General features: G+C 39.3%; 2 protein-coding genes across 3 annotated transcripts; both read left to right on the top strand.

Moving 5' to 3' along the window:
* Positions 1 to 1,129: 1,129 nt before the first annotated feature.
* LOC131667440 (cofilin/actin-depolymerizing factor homolog) lies at positions 1,130 to 5,886 on the top strand. The gene is made up of 3 exons (XM_058940846.1): positions 1,130 to 1,367; positions 4,611 to 4,853; positions 4,929 to 5,886. The coding sequence occupies exons 1-3, from the start codon at positions 1,365 to 1,367 to the stop codon at positions 5,127 to 5,129; spliced, it is 447 nt and encodes a 148-aa protein (XP_058796829.1). The 5' UTR covers positions 1,130 to 1,364; the 3' UTR covers positions 5,130 to 5,886.
* Positions 5,887 to 7,396: 1,510 nt separating this feature from the next.
* Positions 7,397 to 15,938, top strand: LOC131667470 (striatin). Of its 2 annotated transcripts, none has more exons than XM_058940901.1 (11): positions 7,397 to 8,882; positions 10,826 to 10,929; positions 12,005 to 12,184; positions 12,739 to 12,943; positions 13,027 to 13,182; positions 14,303 to 14,423; positions 14,506 to 14,627; positions 14,701 to 14,879; positions 14,958 to 15,295; positions 15,378 to 15,689; positions 15,769 to 15,938. In XM_058940901.1, the coding sequence occupies exons 1-11, from the start codon at positions 8,535 to 8,537 to the stop codon at positions 15,936 to 15,938; spliced, it is 2,235 nt and encodes a 744-aa protein (XP_058796884.1). In that variant the 5' UTR covers positions 7,397 to 8,534. The 2 variants fall into 2 exon arrangements, with proteins under 2 accessions (XP_058796884.1, XP_058796883.1); XM_058940900.1 differs by having other exon boundaries at positions 7,400 to 8,882; positions 13,021 to 13,182.
* Positions 15,939 to 16,401: the final 463 nt, after the last annotated feature.

The raw sequence follows: 16,401 nt of genomic DNA, 5'->3' as shown, positions 1-16,401 counted from the left end.
ATACGATGAGTGATAATAGATTGAACAGTATTATTAATTATCTTTTTGCAAAATAGATTCAGTTATGGTATATTTTTACAGCCCAAAATTGTATCTTTACGTATGACAATCGTTAATCAATGTTTATTTCTATGCCTCCATTACTGCGAATAGTCATATTTCAAACAATAGCTGAAGGAATATCTAAATTGTTCACACAGGTGTTCGAATCACGATAGAGATAGTCATCGTTAGGAATTAATACAAACCGCGATTTGTTGTACTAAAATAGGGCAAATGCGCAACTTTCTGACATTTATCAAAGGTCTCGGTCAGATTCCTTTTTTTCTCGTGCAATTGGATATCCGCTCTTCGTTTCTCTTCGACTATAAGGCATCGCGTGTACCGATCTATATACCAATTTCTTAGTTCATTTTATAATCATATAATAATGACCTGATTAGAAAATGTTTCCAAAATCAATATTTGATACAATGTGTACGGAAAGGTTTATGATAATAATTAAGCGTTGCCCTAAAACATTGATTTTCAAACGAAACAACACTCCATAGATTTATTTTGTATTCATAGTTCTTCGTTGTAAGATAACAAAAATAAGATTTTTAAAGTAAGATGTGCATTTAATATATTCTAACAAAATTTGATAGATTTTGGCGAAGCTTTAGATGTAGAGTAATTTTACATTCTTTAACATAGATATTAGCTGTTGTAATTTACTAATAATGATTAAAAATGAACGTTTAAAATAAAAAAAAATGTCGTTCGTATGTAAATCGAGCTTTGGTTTGATTTTATTTAATTAGCGCGACTGACCGTCGAAGAACTTCTCGCGAAACCGTTTACGAAAACACGCAAATTCTCTGCTTCCGAATACTCGCGCGCATTACGCATCCAGCTTTGGTACTTTATAGTACTCATAGGTAAAACGACACGTTTTGTAAGTGTACAACATACAAGCAAGGAGACCTTCTATACATGGTTGCGCAGGTGTTCTTTTTTTGTATTAAATCAACACACTCACACAAGCTGAACATGCGCAATGTGAGTTTGCGCAAGAACGGCGGCAGCAGTATCGCTGCTCTAAACGGTCTTGAATCCTCGGCTGGCGCCTCCGTACGGGACAACACATGAACTGATCTGTTCTCTCTCGGCAGCCGCGAGTCTGATCGGTTGGTGTGGTGTGAGAGCAGATAGTGCCGCGCGCAGAGAAAGAGAGAGAGAGAGGAGAGACTTTAAGCCGCTCTGCTCTTCGTTTCGAGTTTTCAGTGTTCTGTGTGTGTTTTTGCAGCGAGCTCCGTCGAGTTTGTTCTTCGCCGGCTTTCATCTTAACGAACTTGCAGAGCAGATAGTACCAGCAGCTCAACATGGTAATTATCCGTAATAAGTAGAGGTAAGGACGAGGGATTGCCTGGGTGGAGTCTCCCTGAGTAAGCAGCGACGGCTCGCGAGTGAGCGCGACTTCTATTTCCGTCGGCGTCGCCGGGTAGCGGCGGCGGCGACTTTTGTGGTTAGAAACTACACAGTTCGCGGCAGCGAGACTATCTCCTCCGCCATTTTTCCTTGCCGGCAGCCGGCTGCAACGGAGCAGCGGCAGCTCCAGGACGCCCATCGGTGCACAGTCTCTTTGGCGAATGTGTAACAGTAGCGAGAGGGAGAAAATGGACGACGATGATTCATTCGGCGCCGCCGCCAAGCGCGTTCGTTATTCACGACGCCGAGAGAATTCGTTATTATCGACTACCTCGTCACCGACGCCTTTTCCCCCCGTAAAGCTACTCTCTGTCTCTGTCTGTTTCTCTTTCTCTGTTGCGGGGGGGCAGGATATGCGTGCGTGAGCGGCGTCCGCGCACTGCTACCTCGATTTCCTGCCTCGTGCCAACCGCCCGCGTCTCTTTCTCTCTCTCCTGCTTCCTGTCTTCTTACTTGCTCGTCGCTTATGTACATACGTATCCTACTCTTTCTCGCGGTGGTATTTGCTTTATTACTAAACTGCGATTTATAAATTATAATGTCGTCAATTAATGACATACGTACAACAGGTACCTTAAAACTTAAGATTCGTCGTAGTTGATTTAATTAGAATGAATTCGCGAGTGAGCGAGGTGATTCACTGACTCCATGATTCATGACTCGTTTTGGAGGTCAAGGTTTTACCTCTTAGCCGGCAATAATCATGCACCGAGAAAGACAAGGATAACTATTCTCTTAAGCCTATATAATCATGACAAGTTCCATTTCTTGTACATAATCGCATAAAAAATTGCAGAGCGAGAGAAAGCAAGTCAATGCTGCCGGTATCAGTAAGTAATAGCAATGGCAACGATGAGCAAGGGCACATCGAGTAAAGTACCTATTTTTTCAAGAATGTCGAACGCGGTCTCTCTCTCTCTCTCTCTCTCTCTCTCTCTCTCTCTCACTCTCTCTTTCTCACTCTCTCACTCTCTCTCTTTTTCTTTTTCAATTCAACTCTTGCGAGTATATATAAGTAAAGTGTACCCCTTTTTAATTAGCTTAATTTCAAGCAGCGTCGTCGTCGTCTGTGAACGATGCCCGCAGACACATACACATGCACACGCTCACACTGATTTAATCAGTGGAAGTATGAAAAAGAATGAATTGGGCCTGCTTTAATAGCTCCTTATTTGCAGTGTTACGTGTCTGTCCTGTCTGCATCGAACGCACTTAATCTCAAGACGAGAATAGCCTTTACAACGCCATTCACGGCGTTTATTCGTCGTACAAAAAAAGAAGAAACGGCCAATAACCGACACATTTGCTTCATTTTAAATCACCTTCGATTCTTTCTCTCTCTCTCTCTCTCTCGACTTGCTCTTTTCTGTTGACGAAAACAAAACGATTCTTTTTTTGCTCCCTCTCGATCTTATTATTAGACGCTGCACGTTTTTGGACGGATTTATGTGCGAGATCTAAGCTTGTGTATCGCGAGCTTTGAGGATCCATTAATTTTACCCCTCCCCCCCGCGTTACTCTATAGCTTCTACTGTTTTTGGAGACTATACACGCCCCATTAAAGAAAATTATTCGAATGCTCTCTCTCTGTTTTTTGAAAGAGAGCGCGTGTCTGAAATTTCGGTTACAAGTAATAACTCGATCGTGCACTCCGCCTAGATCAATTTTCCGCAATGTTTTATAATAAGTACACAGTGTGAATTCCACGTACAAGTGGCTCGCGCCAACAGCTTAGCTCTTCCAACGCAAATCGCGTCTCGCGCGTGTTACGCCATTCTCTTTATATATCTGCCTTGCGGTACTTTAGCTTAATTATTATTGTGCGACAGAAAAAAAAGAAAAGGCAATGAACGCCAATGATAGCTGGACACACATACCGGTGTTTACGATGGGACCAATATAGGAGTTGACAAGTAACAATTTAGTCGCAAAACTCCGCCTTCGCCCTCCGCAGATTCGTCACAGCGTATCTGTGTCCGTAGAGCAGACAGAGAACAGGTGCGGAAGAGAGAGAGAGAGAGAGAGAGAGAGAGAGAGAGAGAGAGAGAGAGAGAACCATGTGATAGTTGTGGTTGAGAAAGCCAAGAGAGTTTTGCCCCAGTGGTGGCTGTGGGGCGCCGGTCGCTCGCGCGAGAGAGATAAAAATAACATGACTTCCCACGCGCACGAATCCGATGCTAAAGAGAGGTTGCCGACGCTGAAAAGTTCTAAAGTTGTTCTCGCCTCGGGCACGTGCTCTGTCCTCCTCTCGACGCCGAATATTCCTCATCGGCCCTTGAACGAATCTTCCTCGAGCTTGCGACAGACGCGTTGCTTGCCGTGCTTCTTCCATCGCAGACAGCGCTGGTCGCGTATGCGAATGAGATCGCGTGCGTCATGACTCTCTCCCTGGTGCTGTTCTGGAAATACACATCCAACACGACGATGATGCTTAACTTATCCGAATTTATTCGGAGAACTCTGCCGCTTATCGTAGCCCTCACTTTCGCTAACTTTCAATCGGATCTGCCCTTGCCCCGAATGCTCGATAATCGATTGCACATGGTCGTCAAGAAAATCCAACATTTCGATTACCGGCTGCCACTTTTTGTCATCTCCTGCTCTGTTTCGAGTAAGTGTGCGAGCGAGAGAGAGAGCGAGCGGCTGCTCCGTTTCGTTACTCGTTCGCGCATCGCCGCCGTCGCAGCCATGTGGCGTGGCAAAAGGCACCGCGCGCTTCAGGACTGCGCCTTACGTAATCGGGCTCTTTCTGTTTCTTCGTGCTGCTACCAGTGCTTGACCTTTTCCCAAAACTACGCATCATCATTATGCCCACGAGTGAAATCTAATATTCCGCTTCATTGTCTTCTCCTCAACGCCGAGTAAATACTGCCGATATTTTTAGAACGTGTATCGGCGGCTAATGATTGTAGGGAGTTCCGTGGCCGAGTGAGTCGGTGTAAAGTTAGGCTAAAAATAAAAGTAATTAAAATTAATATGGACGCCGATTTTCAAAGCTTGCGTGTACTTTTAGCGAACACTGCCAAAAAACTTGCTGGCTTTGAACAATAAATCGACCTGTGTACTCGGCTATAAAACACGCCGATTCCACGTAAAGAGCCACTGAAGGAGAGATTCAACGTTGAATTTTTGCCTTACAGGCGTCCGGAGTAACCGTTGCGGATATCTGCAAGACGACGTACGAGGAGATCAAGAAAGATAAAAAGCATCGATACGTTATCTTCTACATCAAAGATGAGAAGCAGATCGACGTCGAGGTCATCGGGCCCCGTGACGCTTCCTATGACCAGTTCCTCGAGGATCTGCAAAAGGGCGGTGCTGGCGAATGCCGCTACGGCCTCTTTGACTTTGAGTACACTCATCAATGCCAGGGTACCTCCGAGGTAAATAAAAAAAACTAACGTTTTCAATATTTAATTCCATTAGCGCAGATTTTTTTATCGTACTTCTCATTGTAGGCTTCCAAGAAACAAAAGTTGTTCCTGATGTCGTGGTGCCCAGACACAGCCAAGGTCAAGAAGAAGATGTTGTACTCGAGTTCGTTCGACGCCTTGAAGAAGTCCCTGGTGGGCGTGCAAAAGTACATTCAGGCGACCGACCTTTCGGAGGCCTCCGAAGAAGCCGTCGAAGAGAAACTCCGAGCCACGGACAGGAACTAATAAGCGAGATATCACCACCGCAATAACAACAATCAATCAACAACAGCAACACTCAATATACATTGCAACCAATTTGATAAATATAATCATTAAAAGATTTTCAACACTAAAGGGGCTATAATGCACAAACTATCCCCTTCCTCAGACAAACAAACAAAACAAAACAAAAACGAATTGAAAAAAAAGAAAATGTTTCTGTACCATTTCATATGAGAGTTCGTGTTTTTACATGTTTTTCACTTTTGGAAAACGTTTATATCTCAATAAACTAAGGGAGGGAGTACGTCGTGTACGTTTGCGGATGAGATATATTATTAATGAAGTAATGCAGTCACATTTGTATTGCTCATCGCTACTCGTGTCAAACTTAAGTTTTAATCAATATATTGCTAATCTAATGTAATAATAAGAACTACAAAAAATGATTGTAATAACAGCGTACGAATGATACATAATCTGTTGAGATTTGTAGAGAAAAAGAACAAAGCGAAACAATTGATTTTTTATCACTGGCTGTACAATGTTTAAATTTACAACAAAATCCAATTTCATTATTATTTTTTGACGCGTGTTTGTCGGTGTTGGTGCGATTTCCTCGTCATAACCGCTCAAAGTAACTGCTAAGCCTGAACTTATCGGCTATTTTTTCAAGTACGTGCGTATTTGAAGGTAACTGAAGTAAAAAAGAATGTAGACGGCTTTTATCATTTAAATATCAATAATGAAATATTTCCTTCCTAATTTTGTGAAATTTTGATTTTGTGTATCCCCTTCATATATTCTATCGTAATTATTTTATCAAATCTTTCAATCTTTTTCAAATTAAAATATTTGTGTATTTATTACTTAAATTTATTACTAATTTCATTTTTTTATTGGGAAACGCAGTCAATTATGTGATTATTAATGGTCTAAAGAAAGGTGTTTTAAAAACATACTTTTTATTCATATAGTTTCAACAACTTGACTAATCTATTTCATTTTAATAAGTTGGACTGAGATTTCATTATAATTAAGTAAAAATACATGACAGCGATGTCTTGTTATAAATAACATAAAAATCCAATAAAAACTTAGCGAAGCGCGAACTTTATATTCCTGCCAGCATTCAAGTATTCAAGAGCTAAATAAAGATGAAAGGGGAGGCACGGAAATAACACTCAACGCCATCTGGTATGTTCAATGTCTACGTACAAAATGATTGACTAAAATTCATTAGTTGTTAACTATACAAACTCAGTTGCTTTCGCAAATCTTGAATTTCATATATATGGAATAATTAAATTACTTTTCTAGGTTAGTTTAATGTTGATATTTATTTTCTAAAGTAATACGATCAATGAAGTTCATTTATCATCTTGAGAGGTATATGGTTATACATTTGATTATACATTTTAAATATTTTAAGTCGTAAAAATTATCACTGACATTAAAATTTGTTTAAATTTTAATACTTTACTGTTTTGTAATTTTTTTCCCCAACAAGCTAATGCTAAAAATCAAAATTCAAAATTTTTTTCTATGATAAAGAAAATACTTAAAAATACGTTTGTATTAATAATTTATCTAAAATTCTTAAAATAAAATTTGAGTGCAAAGAGATTTTATTCTCTTATTCTTATTTCTTCTTTATCATCTTAAAAGAATGAGAAGTCGCCAACATATCTATCGTTGTGATTGGTTGAAATTAAGAAAAAGCGCGAAAATTGAAAATTTGAATTTTCGTATACTCAAAAATATTTTTTCTCCTATCCGCGCTTCTTATTTTGTTTATTATTTTTTTTATTTATCTATCTTAAAAAAATGATGAGTCACCGATATCGAGCATTGTAATTGGTTAATACTAATAAAGAGGGCGAAAATTTGAACTTTCATATACTTTGAAATATTTTAATATATATCTAGGAGTGCGAAATTTATATATTGCAGCAGCAAATTCAATTAATGAATAATTAGTAATAATGATAATTTGCAGAAATGAAAATATACCGTTAATAAATCGTTTTAAGAAAATAAGAGGTTATATTTTCAAATTACGCTGGAATAAGTAAGAATCAATAATTTTTATTAACATCTGTGAAATTAATAGCGTCGTCTTAAAAATGTGATTGGAAGAGAGAAAAAGTGATCACAACATAACGAAGAAAATTACATTTCTATTTTTTTATATGAGTAAAATGAGAGAATTTGACAAAATGAGAGAACATTCGATGTTGACATATATTACTGAAGTAGTATTATAATAGTGAGGCCGTAGAAAACAACTGCTACGAGTAAAGTTATGATTGTATGACACAAATAATAAATAATAGAAAAATAACAAAAGAGCGGGCGAAGCGCGCTTAATAACGCTAGTCGATGCAAACAAAGGATGAAAAGGTTTAAAATACAAAATGTAGCATTCAAATAGGAATCTGAAAAGTATAAGCCCGCAGTTAAGTGTTAGGACTTTACCGTAGTCAGCATAGTTCGGTCTTGGTTACGGTCATGAGACGAAATGGTGAATGTCGATCCGTATATCTCACTGGCTGGCTGTCGTGCAAAGTGTACAGCAGGGGCCAGCCAGAAGGAAAGCTACAGAAGCACTTTCTCCGTTAAGTGGCCGCAGCAGCTCGCATTCTTCTGGCAGGAGAGCAGCTCATAGTAAACAGAACAGTGAAGCAACAATAGTTCAAACAGTCAAGAAAGGCGAAGAAGACGAATAAGAGAAGTGGTAGAGTGAAGAGGAAGAGCGAGCGCTGAGCAGTAGTATAGTAAGGCAAAAGGAGTAATAGTGACTGCGTGGGTGCGGACGTCTATGGCTGGCTACTAGGACGCTGTGCGGACGACGTCGAAGTCGCACCACTGACTAAGTGCTGCTCTCTCTAGGTCTCTTTGTCGTTTGCTCGCTGGCGTAGCACATAACGGGAAGACGAAGACGACGACAAGTGGAACTGTCCACGAGTGAACCAAGTGTGCGACACGGCGGCGTTTGTTATTGCGTAGACATATCGATTTGATAGTTTCTCGCGGTCGATCGGCCACCGCCGCCGCGCTCTCTTCTCTCTCTCTCTCTCTCTCTCTCTCTCTCTCTCTCTCTCTCTCTCTCTCTCTCTCTCTCTCTCGCTCTCTCTCTCTCTCTCTCTCTCTCGCTCTCTCGCTCTCTCGCTCGCTCGCTCTCTCTCTCTTGCCTGGAATACGTCGAGTGTCCGTGTGTGTGAGGTTTCGACTGTGAGTGTAGTGCGCGGGGCTGGCATCGCCGCTACTGTAGTACTCTTTCTCTCTGTCGCTCTTCCGTTTTCATTTTCTCTCTTTCTCTCCGTCGCGCATTCTCTCGAGCTTTATCCGAGTAGTTGGTTACATTCGACTACGAAGACGGACGACGGCGACGAGGGGCAAGTGTTGTAATGGCTGCCGTATCATGAAATGAAGGTACCCTACAGCAGGCTATACACGTCCAGGATGGAGGAGAATTCAGCGCTAACTCAGGCGGTGCAGGCAGCCGCGCAGGCAGCTACGCAGAACCACCAGAATGGCCAGCCCTTTGCCGGCGTCAACGTTTCCCTGGCTAACAACAAGCACCAGCCCAGCAGCCAAGAACTTGATGCCGTTAATTCGGCTGTGGGCCAGCCCTGCGGTCAGGGCCAGCAGGGATCCAACAAAGATCAGAATCCCCAGTATACTATGCCCGGAGTGCTGCACTTCCTTCAGCATGAATGGGCCAGATTCGAGCTCGAGAGGTCGCAATGGGAGCTTGACCGGGCTGAGTTTCAGGTACTTACAATTGATTATATCTGTCACCAGCTGCTATATAACTCTCTCGCTTTCTCATTCCCTACTTCATTGACAATTCCATGATTCGACAGCAGGTAAACTTGCTTAATCAAACTTTATATTTTATTTTTTATTTACATTATTTACAGCTCAGCTCATATAATCTTTTAAAAGATAAAAATAATGTGCCAAAAATGTACCTGTTGTGCATTAGCCCAATCGCTATCAGAAAATGTAGACCAGATATATTGTGAAAATGAGTTATACAAGCAAAAATTCAATACAGCTTTTCTATTAATATTACTGCCAACAGCATATAAATAATGACTTATAAAACTATTAAAATTTCTTTTATATATGTTGGCGATATATGTAAAGCAATTTATTGACAGATAGTGTTCAATGATTGTTTCAGCAGTTTTTAATTTAGTTTATGATTTCATCCTTCAGATGTTTTACTTGTTGAAAAAAAAGCAATTGCACTCTTACCAAGCAGAGTCAAGAAAATTTATTGCAAATGACGTCATGCTTCTCTCGCAGCAGTGTGTTTCTAACAAGATCAAGTGCAGATTATCCTCTTATTTTAGTTTTGCTTCAAAAACAAATCACATAAGTAGTTCAATATTTTTATAGCTAGAGAGAAATAGGTTAATTTTGAAAATTGTTAAATAATTTTACAGTTTTATTTTGTTTTAGTATTGAGACATGGAATTGACTTATTCAATTTTTGAAGACTATCTTTATTAATACATAGAGGCTGTTTATAAAAAGAGTATTTTTTTATTGATTTTTTAGTTGGTAATTCAGCACTGTTACCTATTGACTATTAGCATTAAAGATAGTCAAAGCTATGCGAATCTTTACAAATGATGCAGTGAAAAATAAAGTAAAATAGAAATAGTCAATTACTTATTGTAGCACAAATGCTCGCGGGAATACGAACCTGAAAACTCAGTGCGCTCAGTTAAAAATAAACAAATGGATAAAACGGCGAGGTTGAAAATATTTACGCCAACTGCAAGCTTTGTAAAACGTGTGTTATTGTTATTTCGCATCGCGCAGTTATATACCGAAGCAACTAACAATTAAACGAGAGTAAGAGAGAAGCTTTTAATACTCAACGAGTGTGCATGCAGAATCGAAGGGATCCTCGCCGCTGTATGTGCACACGGCTGAATTGTTGACCTAGTATGTGCTTATGAAGCTTGTAGAGATGGTTAAAAGTACGTTACGCGTACACGTGCGCATGAAAAGCGTTCGGGCGAGCTCTCGCTGCCGACAGACGCGCGTTTCCATTTTATTTTTTTCACGACTGCAGGTGAAGATGACGGTGATTCTATTGCCGCCATGCCATTTCAAGCAGTGCAACGAGTTCTTTTAAAGATCTCATTGCTTCGCGGCAGCGCGTGCGCCTATTGATTCACCCTGGAGATCCGACGTGCATGCGTATCTTTGCAGCAGGCGCCTGGGCTGAGAAAAATCATTTTCCTTTAGCGACGCTCATGCGCCGTTTGCCGCGCCTGTACCTGCCATATCGGCGATAATTTATCTTCGACAAAAATAACAACGAGGCAACGAGCGGATCCATATAGCGTCGCCAAAGCAAGAAAGCAAGTGCGCGAGGGAGTTTAAATGAAGAGAATCTTTGTATGAGCGAAATGACATGTGCGCTTGAAGAACGCGCGAAATCCAAATATTGCATAGCCACGTTACGGTACTTTAGCCAGTTTTTTTTTTCTTTTTTTTTGCCGTTCGAGGATTCCTTGAACGCCTGCATTCTCTCTCTCTCTCTCTCTCACACACACACATACTTACAAACTCACTCACTCACTCGTGGTCATACATGCAGATGATCTCGTGACACTCAGCCAATTTCCTACAGCGACGACGAAACTCGCAATTGTTAGGTCTCTAACGGTTCGACGACGATGGGTTTGTTGCAGGCGAGAATAGCCTTCTTGCAGGGCGAACGCAAAGGACAAGAGAACCTCAAGACGGATCTGGTACGGCGCATCAAAATGCTCGAGTACGCGCTCAAGCAGGAAAGGTAATATTTTCTTTTTGCAAGTCTTTATCGCGTCAGTTGTTAGCGTTTCGTGTCCGTCGTGTGGCACGATAACTAAGGAAGATGAGTTGACTGCTTTGCTGGTCTGTTGTCAGATTACTATCTCCTGTATACAAAAGAGTACTGCTGCTGGGAGTGACCTGACAGCTCCTTTTTTTTTCTTTTTTCACCATTAATTTAGGACTGTTTATTTTTAGAGGAACAAACAGTACTTTTTGATGAGGGTAGGAGATAGTTATTGCCAGTTGTTTCGTATTTTGTGTAAACGTCAATCGCGATGAGAGACGACGTTTGTTTACAAAGCAGGCGATTTCATTTTTCCGGAGAGGCTTTGTACACGTTAATAGGAAAGTTGGTAGCAGCGGCTTCGGTTACGCCTTCTGCCCATAATGTTTATGCAGCTGTGGTAATGGTGAAATTCAAGCCTTGGAGTAATTAATTTCGTTCTTGCTCATGCTTGAAGTACAACGTCGACGCTGCTGAGCACTGTGATTTATTCTTTACCGTTTTAATACGATTCATTTTCTACCTTTAACTTTCCTTTTATTTAAAAATCGCGAAGAATTATTCCTTTTTTTCAAGCTTACCGTGTTTATCGGATTACAAACACCTAATTAAACTCAACCGTTCGAGCAATCAGCAACTTTCATTTTATATCTGGCGATAAATAAATTACTACGTTCGATTTTGATTTTGTAAGATCTCGAGCAACTCATTCTCGTGTTATATATTCAATATTTGCCAAGAGGATGATGAAAATAAACGAATATTAACAGCTTGTCAAACGAAGCGTCAATTGATCGTGGCGCGCGAAATTTCTAGGAACAGGTAAAAATAATTTGAAAAGGCTACGCTTTCTAAAATGTAATATCGCGGGTGAGTCAGTGTCTCGAAGCGATCGAACTGTAATGAAGCACCAAAGCGTCAAATCGAAGAAAAAGCAAAGCAGCCAACAGAGTGCAGAAAAGTATCGTGTAGATAGGAATGTAGTTGTAGCTGCAATTGGTAAATATCATTTATGTGTGTGCGCGTACGCGCGCGTGCGTGTGTGTTGCAGAGCGAAGTACCACAAATTAAAGTTCGGCACGGACTTGGTTATACAAGGGGATGGTAAGCCGGCTTATGAGGAGGGCAGTACTGGACCGGAAAGCGAAAGAGCAGATGGCGATGCTGACAGCGAGCTGCCATTCAGTATCAGTAACATTAGTTGGAAACAAGGCCGCGCGCTTCTAAGACAGTAAGACAACTACTAAAGCTGCTACTGCTATGCCCAATCTACGTTATCCACATGACCGCGAGCCACGGCTATGTACGTTTAAGGATGCGCTTGTACCGTTCGACGACTGGCCGCGTGTCGTCGCTTCTCCTCTTTTTTTATTTTTTTTAATCATCTTTCCGCCATCAATAGGTATTACTCTCTGCTGCGATCTGGAACGGACCTTTTTTTCTTGCCTTTCTCGCCTTTCTCGCGAACTATGCTTCCAAAAAGATTAATAGTGATCGCTTTCATTTTCCGGATTTTTTAAATTTATAACTTGATGGTCTTTTTTGCTTGTTGCGTCACCGTAAAAACCATTTTGCTTCTACGATCGAGCATTTCCGTGCTTTCGAATGACCTTGCCGATCAACTGAAAAAAAAAAACAAATAGTGAACAATTAAGCTTTTAAAGATAAAGATAACACTTAAGTCTTTTTATTATTGTCTCTTTATTTAACATGCTTACTTGATATCCCTATTTGCACGGCCAACCCTACAGCAAACAGTACTGAACGTTTTATACTCTTCCACAGGTATTTACAAGAAGTCGGTTACACCGATACAATAATAGATGTACGATCAAACAGGGTACGATCCCTGCTTGGTTTAAATAATAATGCAGACTCAGAAGATACAAATACTCCAGCTCTCAATGGCAACGAATCATCAAACAAACGCGCTAACGAATTTAAGAATACAAAATTTAAGACTTCTTCTCCAAGAAAAGAAGGGTACAAAGTGAGTCTTGCGAACAGCCATTTAGTTTTTATATCGTTTTAATTTTTATTTTGAATTAATTTTCCTCATTTCCACAGCAACAGCCGTCATCGATTGCCGAAGCTATGATTCTGGATACAGAAGCAGCTGTTATGGCGAATTTTGAATTCCTTGCCCACACAGATATTGACATGGAAGAAGATGAGAATGACGGTGAAGAGGAGATTTATGACTCAAACACAGACGCCAAGCAAAATAAAGTAAGAAAGTGTAAAGAAGAGTGGGGATAATTAGCTAAAATTTTATATTCACTTTTTCTTTTTCAACTATGGATGTCAAACTCGAAATGCTATCTGAATCGAAACTCAATAATTTTTTTCTTTTAAAAAGATCAAACGACATGCAAAAAAGTTGATAACGTTATATTATCAATGAATTTTTTGGCTAATTTACCCTGTACGCAAAGCAATTTGGTTGAAGATTTGGGGCATATTGGCCAACAACAAAGTGTTCAAAAAACAGAAAATAATGGTGCTATTGTTTTCAATGAGAAAAATTTTCTAACGAAAATCAAATAGAAACCGTAACTTCAGTAAAACATTAAATCAAATTTTATAATATATATTGCGTGAAAGAAACACAAACTTAAAAACCTTTAATAAATCAAAAATAAATCATGATGAGAATAAATGTAACTAATACATTATTTGCTAATACCACAAACTAACCTTTTTCTTTTAAGTTGCATAAAACTCATACGTCTAATTTTTACATTATGCATCCTACCTAAAAATCATTTTAATGATTAATAAATCAAATTCGAGTAACACGTTTATTCTTTCTTCTTTCATAGTTTCAATTCTTTTATTGAAGCTTAATTTTTTTAATGTGATAATTTTTGTAATAAAGTAATTATTTAATCGAAAATGCCCCAAAAAAGTTGGCCAACTTGTCCCGAGGGTGCGACAGATCTCGTAATGTACGAAAAGAATATTACAAATTTCAATCAATAAGTTAGAAGAATTTTCTATATTCATTTTCTATATTCATTATAATTTATTCTATTTTCATTATACTTAGTGATAGATTTTTATTGAGTTATTGGATTTCTTTGAAAAAGCAAAATTATTCATAATACATACAAAAAGTTTCATAATTTTTTTTTCTCAAAAAAAAAAAACACTCCTTTTTACTAAATCTGAATACAAGTATTCCACATCACTTGAATCTATCGTAATGTGCTTTGATGGTTATGTGGTTGATTTATTAATCTTAGACCAAATCACTACACATGCTAATTGGGTCCAGTACTACCTATTACTTGTTAATACGCGGACACTTTCAACATATAAGATTGTGACAATGTCACTTTGCTTTCAGACGTCTATACTATTAGGAGAAGATGTTGATGCTGAAGCAGAAGCGGTTTTAAATGAATTAAATCTAATATCGGAACACGAAGAATCGATTATTCACGTAGACATGGATGCTGATGAATGGAGTAAGTTTTTTCATATAATATCGAATCGTACCATCGATACTCCGGAATGTTATTGAATATTTGTTTGGTTTTTTGCACCAAGGTGCAATGCGTAGGGGAATGCAACAAGATTCAAGACGTCCTGGCGAGGAAGGTAGTTCGTCATTGGGCTTAGGAGAACTAGCACAATTGACTGTTAATAATGACGCTGAAGCGGCGTATGACGTAAGTTGAAGCGTCTCTTTTTGAAGCTATCAACTCTTCAGTTGTGAATTAACGATGCTTTTCATTCAAATAGATGACAACAAATAACGAAGAGCCATACAGGAAATCCTGGAATGCCAAGTACACGCTGCGTTCACACTTTGACGCTGTCAGAGCTCTGGTCTTTCATCCGACAGATCCTGTCCTGATTACTGCTAGTGATGATCATACGCTCAAGCTATGGAATCTTCATAAGACTGTTCCTGCTAAAAAGTAAACAACAACTTTAAATATTTTTTAGACTTGTCAGTGCACGAAGTTTTCATTCTAAAACCACCACTTTTTTTCCAGATCAGCGTCACTGGATGTCGAACCGTTATACACATTTAGGTCACACACAGGCCCAGTTTTGTGCTTAGCAATGGACAACACTGGCAGTCACTGTTTTAGCGGTGGACTAGACGGCAAAATACACTGTTGGACACTGCCGTCGGCCAACATAGATCCTTACGACTCGTATGATCCTAGTCTACTTAGTCAGACGCTCACTGGCCACACCGATTGTGTTTGGGGTTTAAGTATGTGTCATCCACGCTCGCAATTGTTATCGGTTAGTGCAGACGAAACCGTCAAACTGTGGAGTCCCGCGAGCAAAATACCACTCCTTCGTACTTACACATCCGAGACAGGTAGATACACTTTTTAAATTCATCAAAAATAGCAGTTTTGACAAAGGCAATACTTATAATAGTAATGTATATGCACTTACAGACAGACGTCCTACATCTGTAGATTTTATACGGGACGAACCGAATAAACTGGTCGTCGCCTATGAGCAAGCATGTGTAATATTTGATACAGAAACTGGCTCAGTTGTATCTAGATTAGATGGCGATGAAACGCAAGGTGTTAATCGACTCGTAGCTCATCCTATACTGCCATTGGTTGTAGCAGCCAATGAGGACCATCACATTCGTTTTTATGATCATCGTTCGGCTACCCTCGCACATGCAATGGTGGCACATTTGGACGCTGTTACTAGTCTTGCTGTAGATCCTAATGGTCTTTACCTACTTTCTGGAAGTGAGTGTTAATACAAATGACAGTTGATTGTTTTTGTTTTTGATGTTTTACATTAATGATAATTATTTTCCGTTCTCAGGTCACGATTGCAGTATAAGATTGTGGAATATGGATAACAAGACATGTGTCCAGGAGATAACAGCACACCGTAAAAAGTTTGATGAAAGTATTCTAGACGTAGCATTTCATCCTTCGCGGCCATTTATCGCAAGTGCTGGCGCCGATGCTCTCGCCAAAGTATTCGTGTGAATACCAAAATCAGATCAAAATTGTCTGGTCTGAGTCATTTAATGGTTTTTGTACTCATATTTTTTGTAGATTTACGTGTACGCATTACACTTCCAAATCCCGTTTTAAATTAAGATATTATTATTAATAGAAATAACTAATTAGAGAATACCTTATTAAATGTTCAGACACGCAGAATAAGGTACGATTATTGTATAATTTTCAAAATTAAAACTATTTCAAGTTAAGTCTTTTTGTTAATAAAAAATCATCACTTGTTGGTAGACATCCAGTGAATTTGCATATTACGAAGATACAATCTGCCATTCCTTGTGTAATAATAGCTAAATCAACCAATTAACATTTTTTGTTTTTTCTTCGTCGAGTTTAGCTACCATCTTATTGATATTATAATTTACGTGCATATGAACCTTAGTTGTGCCTTCGATTATTTTACAAAATAATAGTACAAACATTAGATATG

Source organism: Phymastichus coffea, unplaced genomic scaffold (assembly GCF_024137745.1).
Source record: "Phymastichus coffea isolate CEN01 unplaced genomic scaffold, Cenicafe_Pcof_1.1 PCOF00066, whole genome shotgun sequence".
Classification (NCBI taxonomy): domain Eukaryota; kingdom Metazoa; phylum Arthropoda; class Insecta; order Hymenoptera; family Eulophidae; genus Phymastichus; species Phymastichus coffea.
Note: the sequence above shows the minus strand (reverse complement) of the source record. Positions and strands in the feature narration are given on the sequence as shown.

Coding starts and splice junctions, on each gene's coding strand:
- LOC131667440 (XM_058940846.1), top strand. Junction 4,854..4,928: donor AATGCCAGGGTACCTCCGAG/GTAAATAAAAAA, acceptor TTCTCATTGTAG/GCTTCCAAGAAACAAAAGTT.
- LOC131667470 (XM_058940900.1), top strand. CDS start 8,535: ATGAAGGTACCCTACAGCAGGCTATACACGTCCAGGATGGAGGAGAAT. Junction 8,883..10,825: donor TTGACCGGGCTGAGTTTCAG/GTACTTACAATT, acceptor GGTTTGTTGCAG/GCGAGAATAGCCTTCTTGCA. Junction 15,296..15,377: donor TACTTACACATCCGAGACAG/GTAGATACACTT, acceptor ATGCACTTACAG/ACAGACGTCCTACATCTGTA.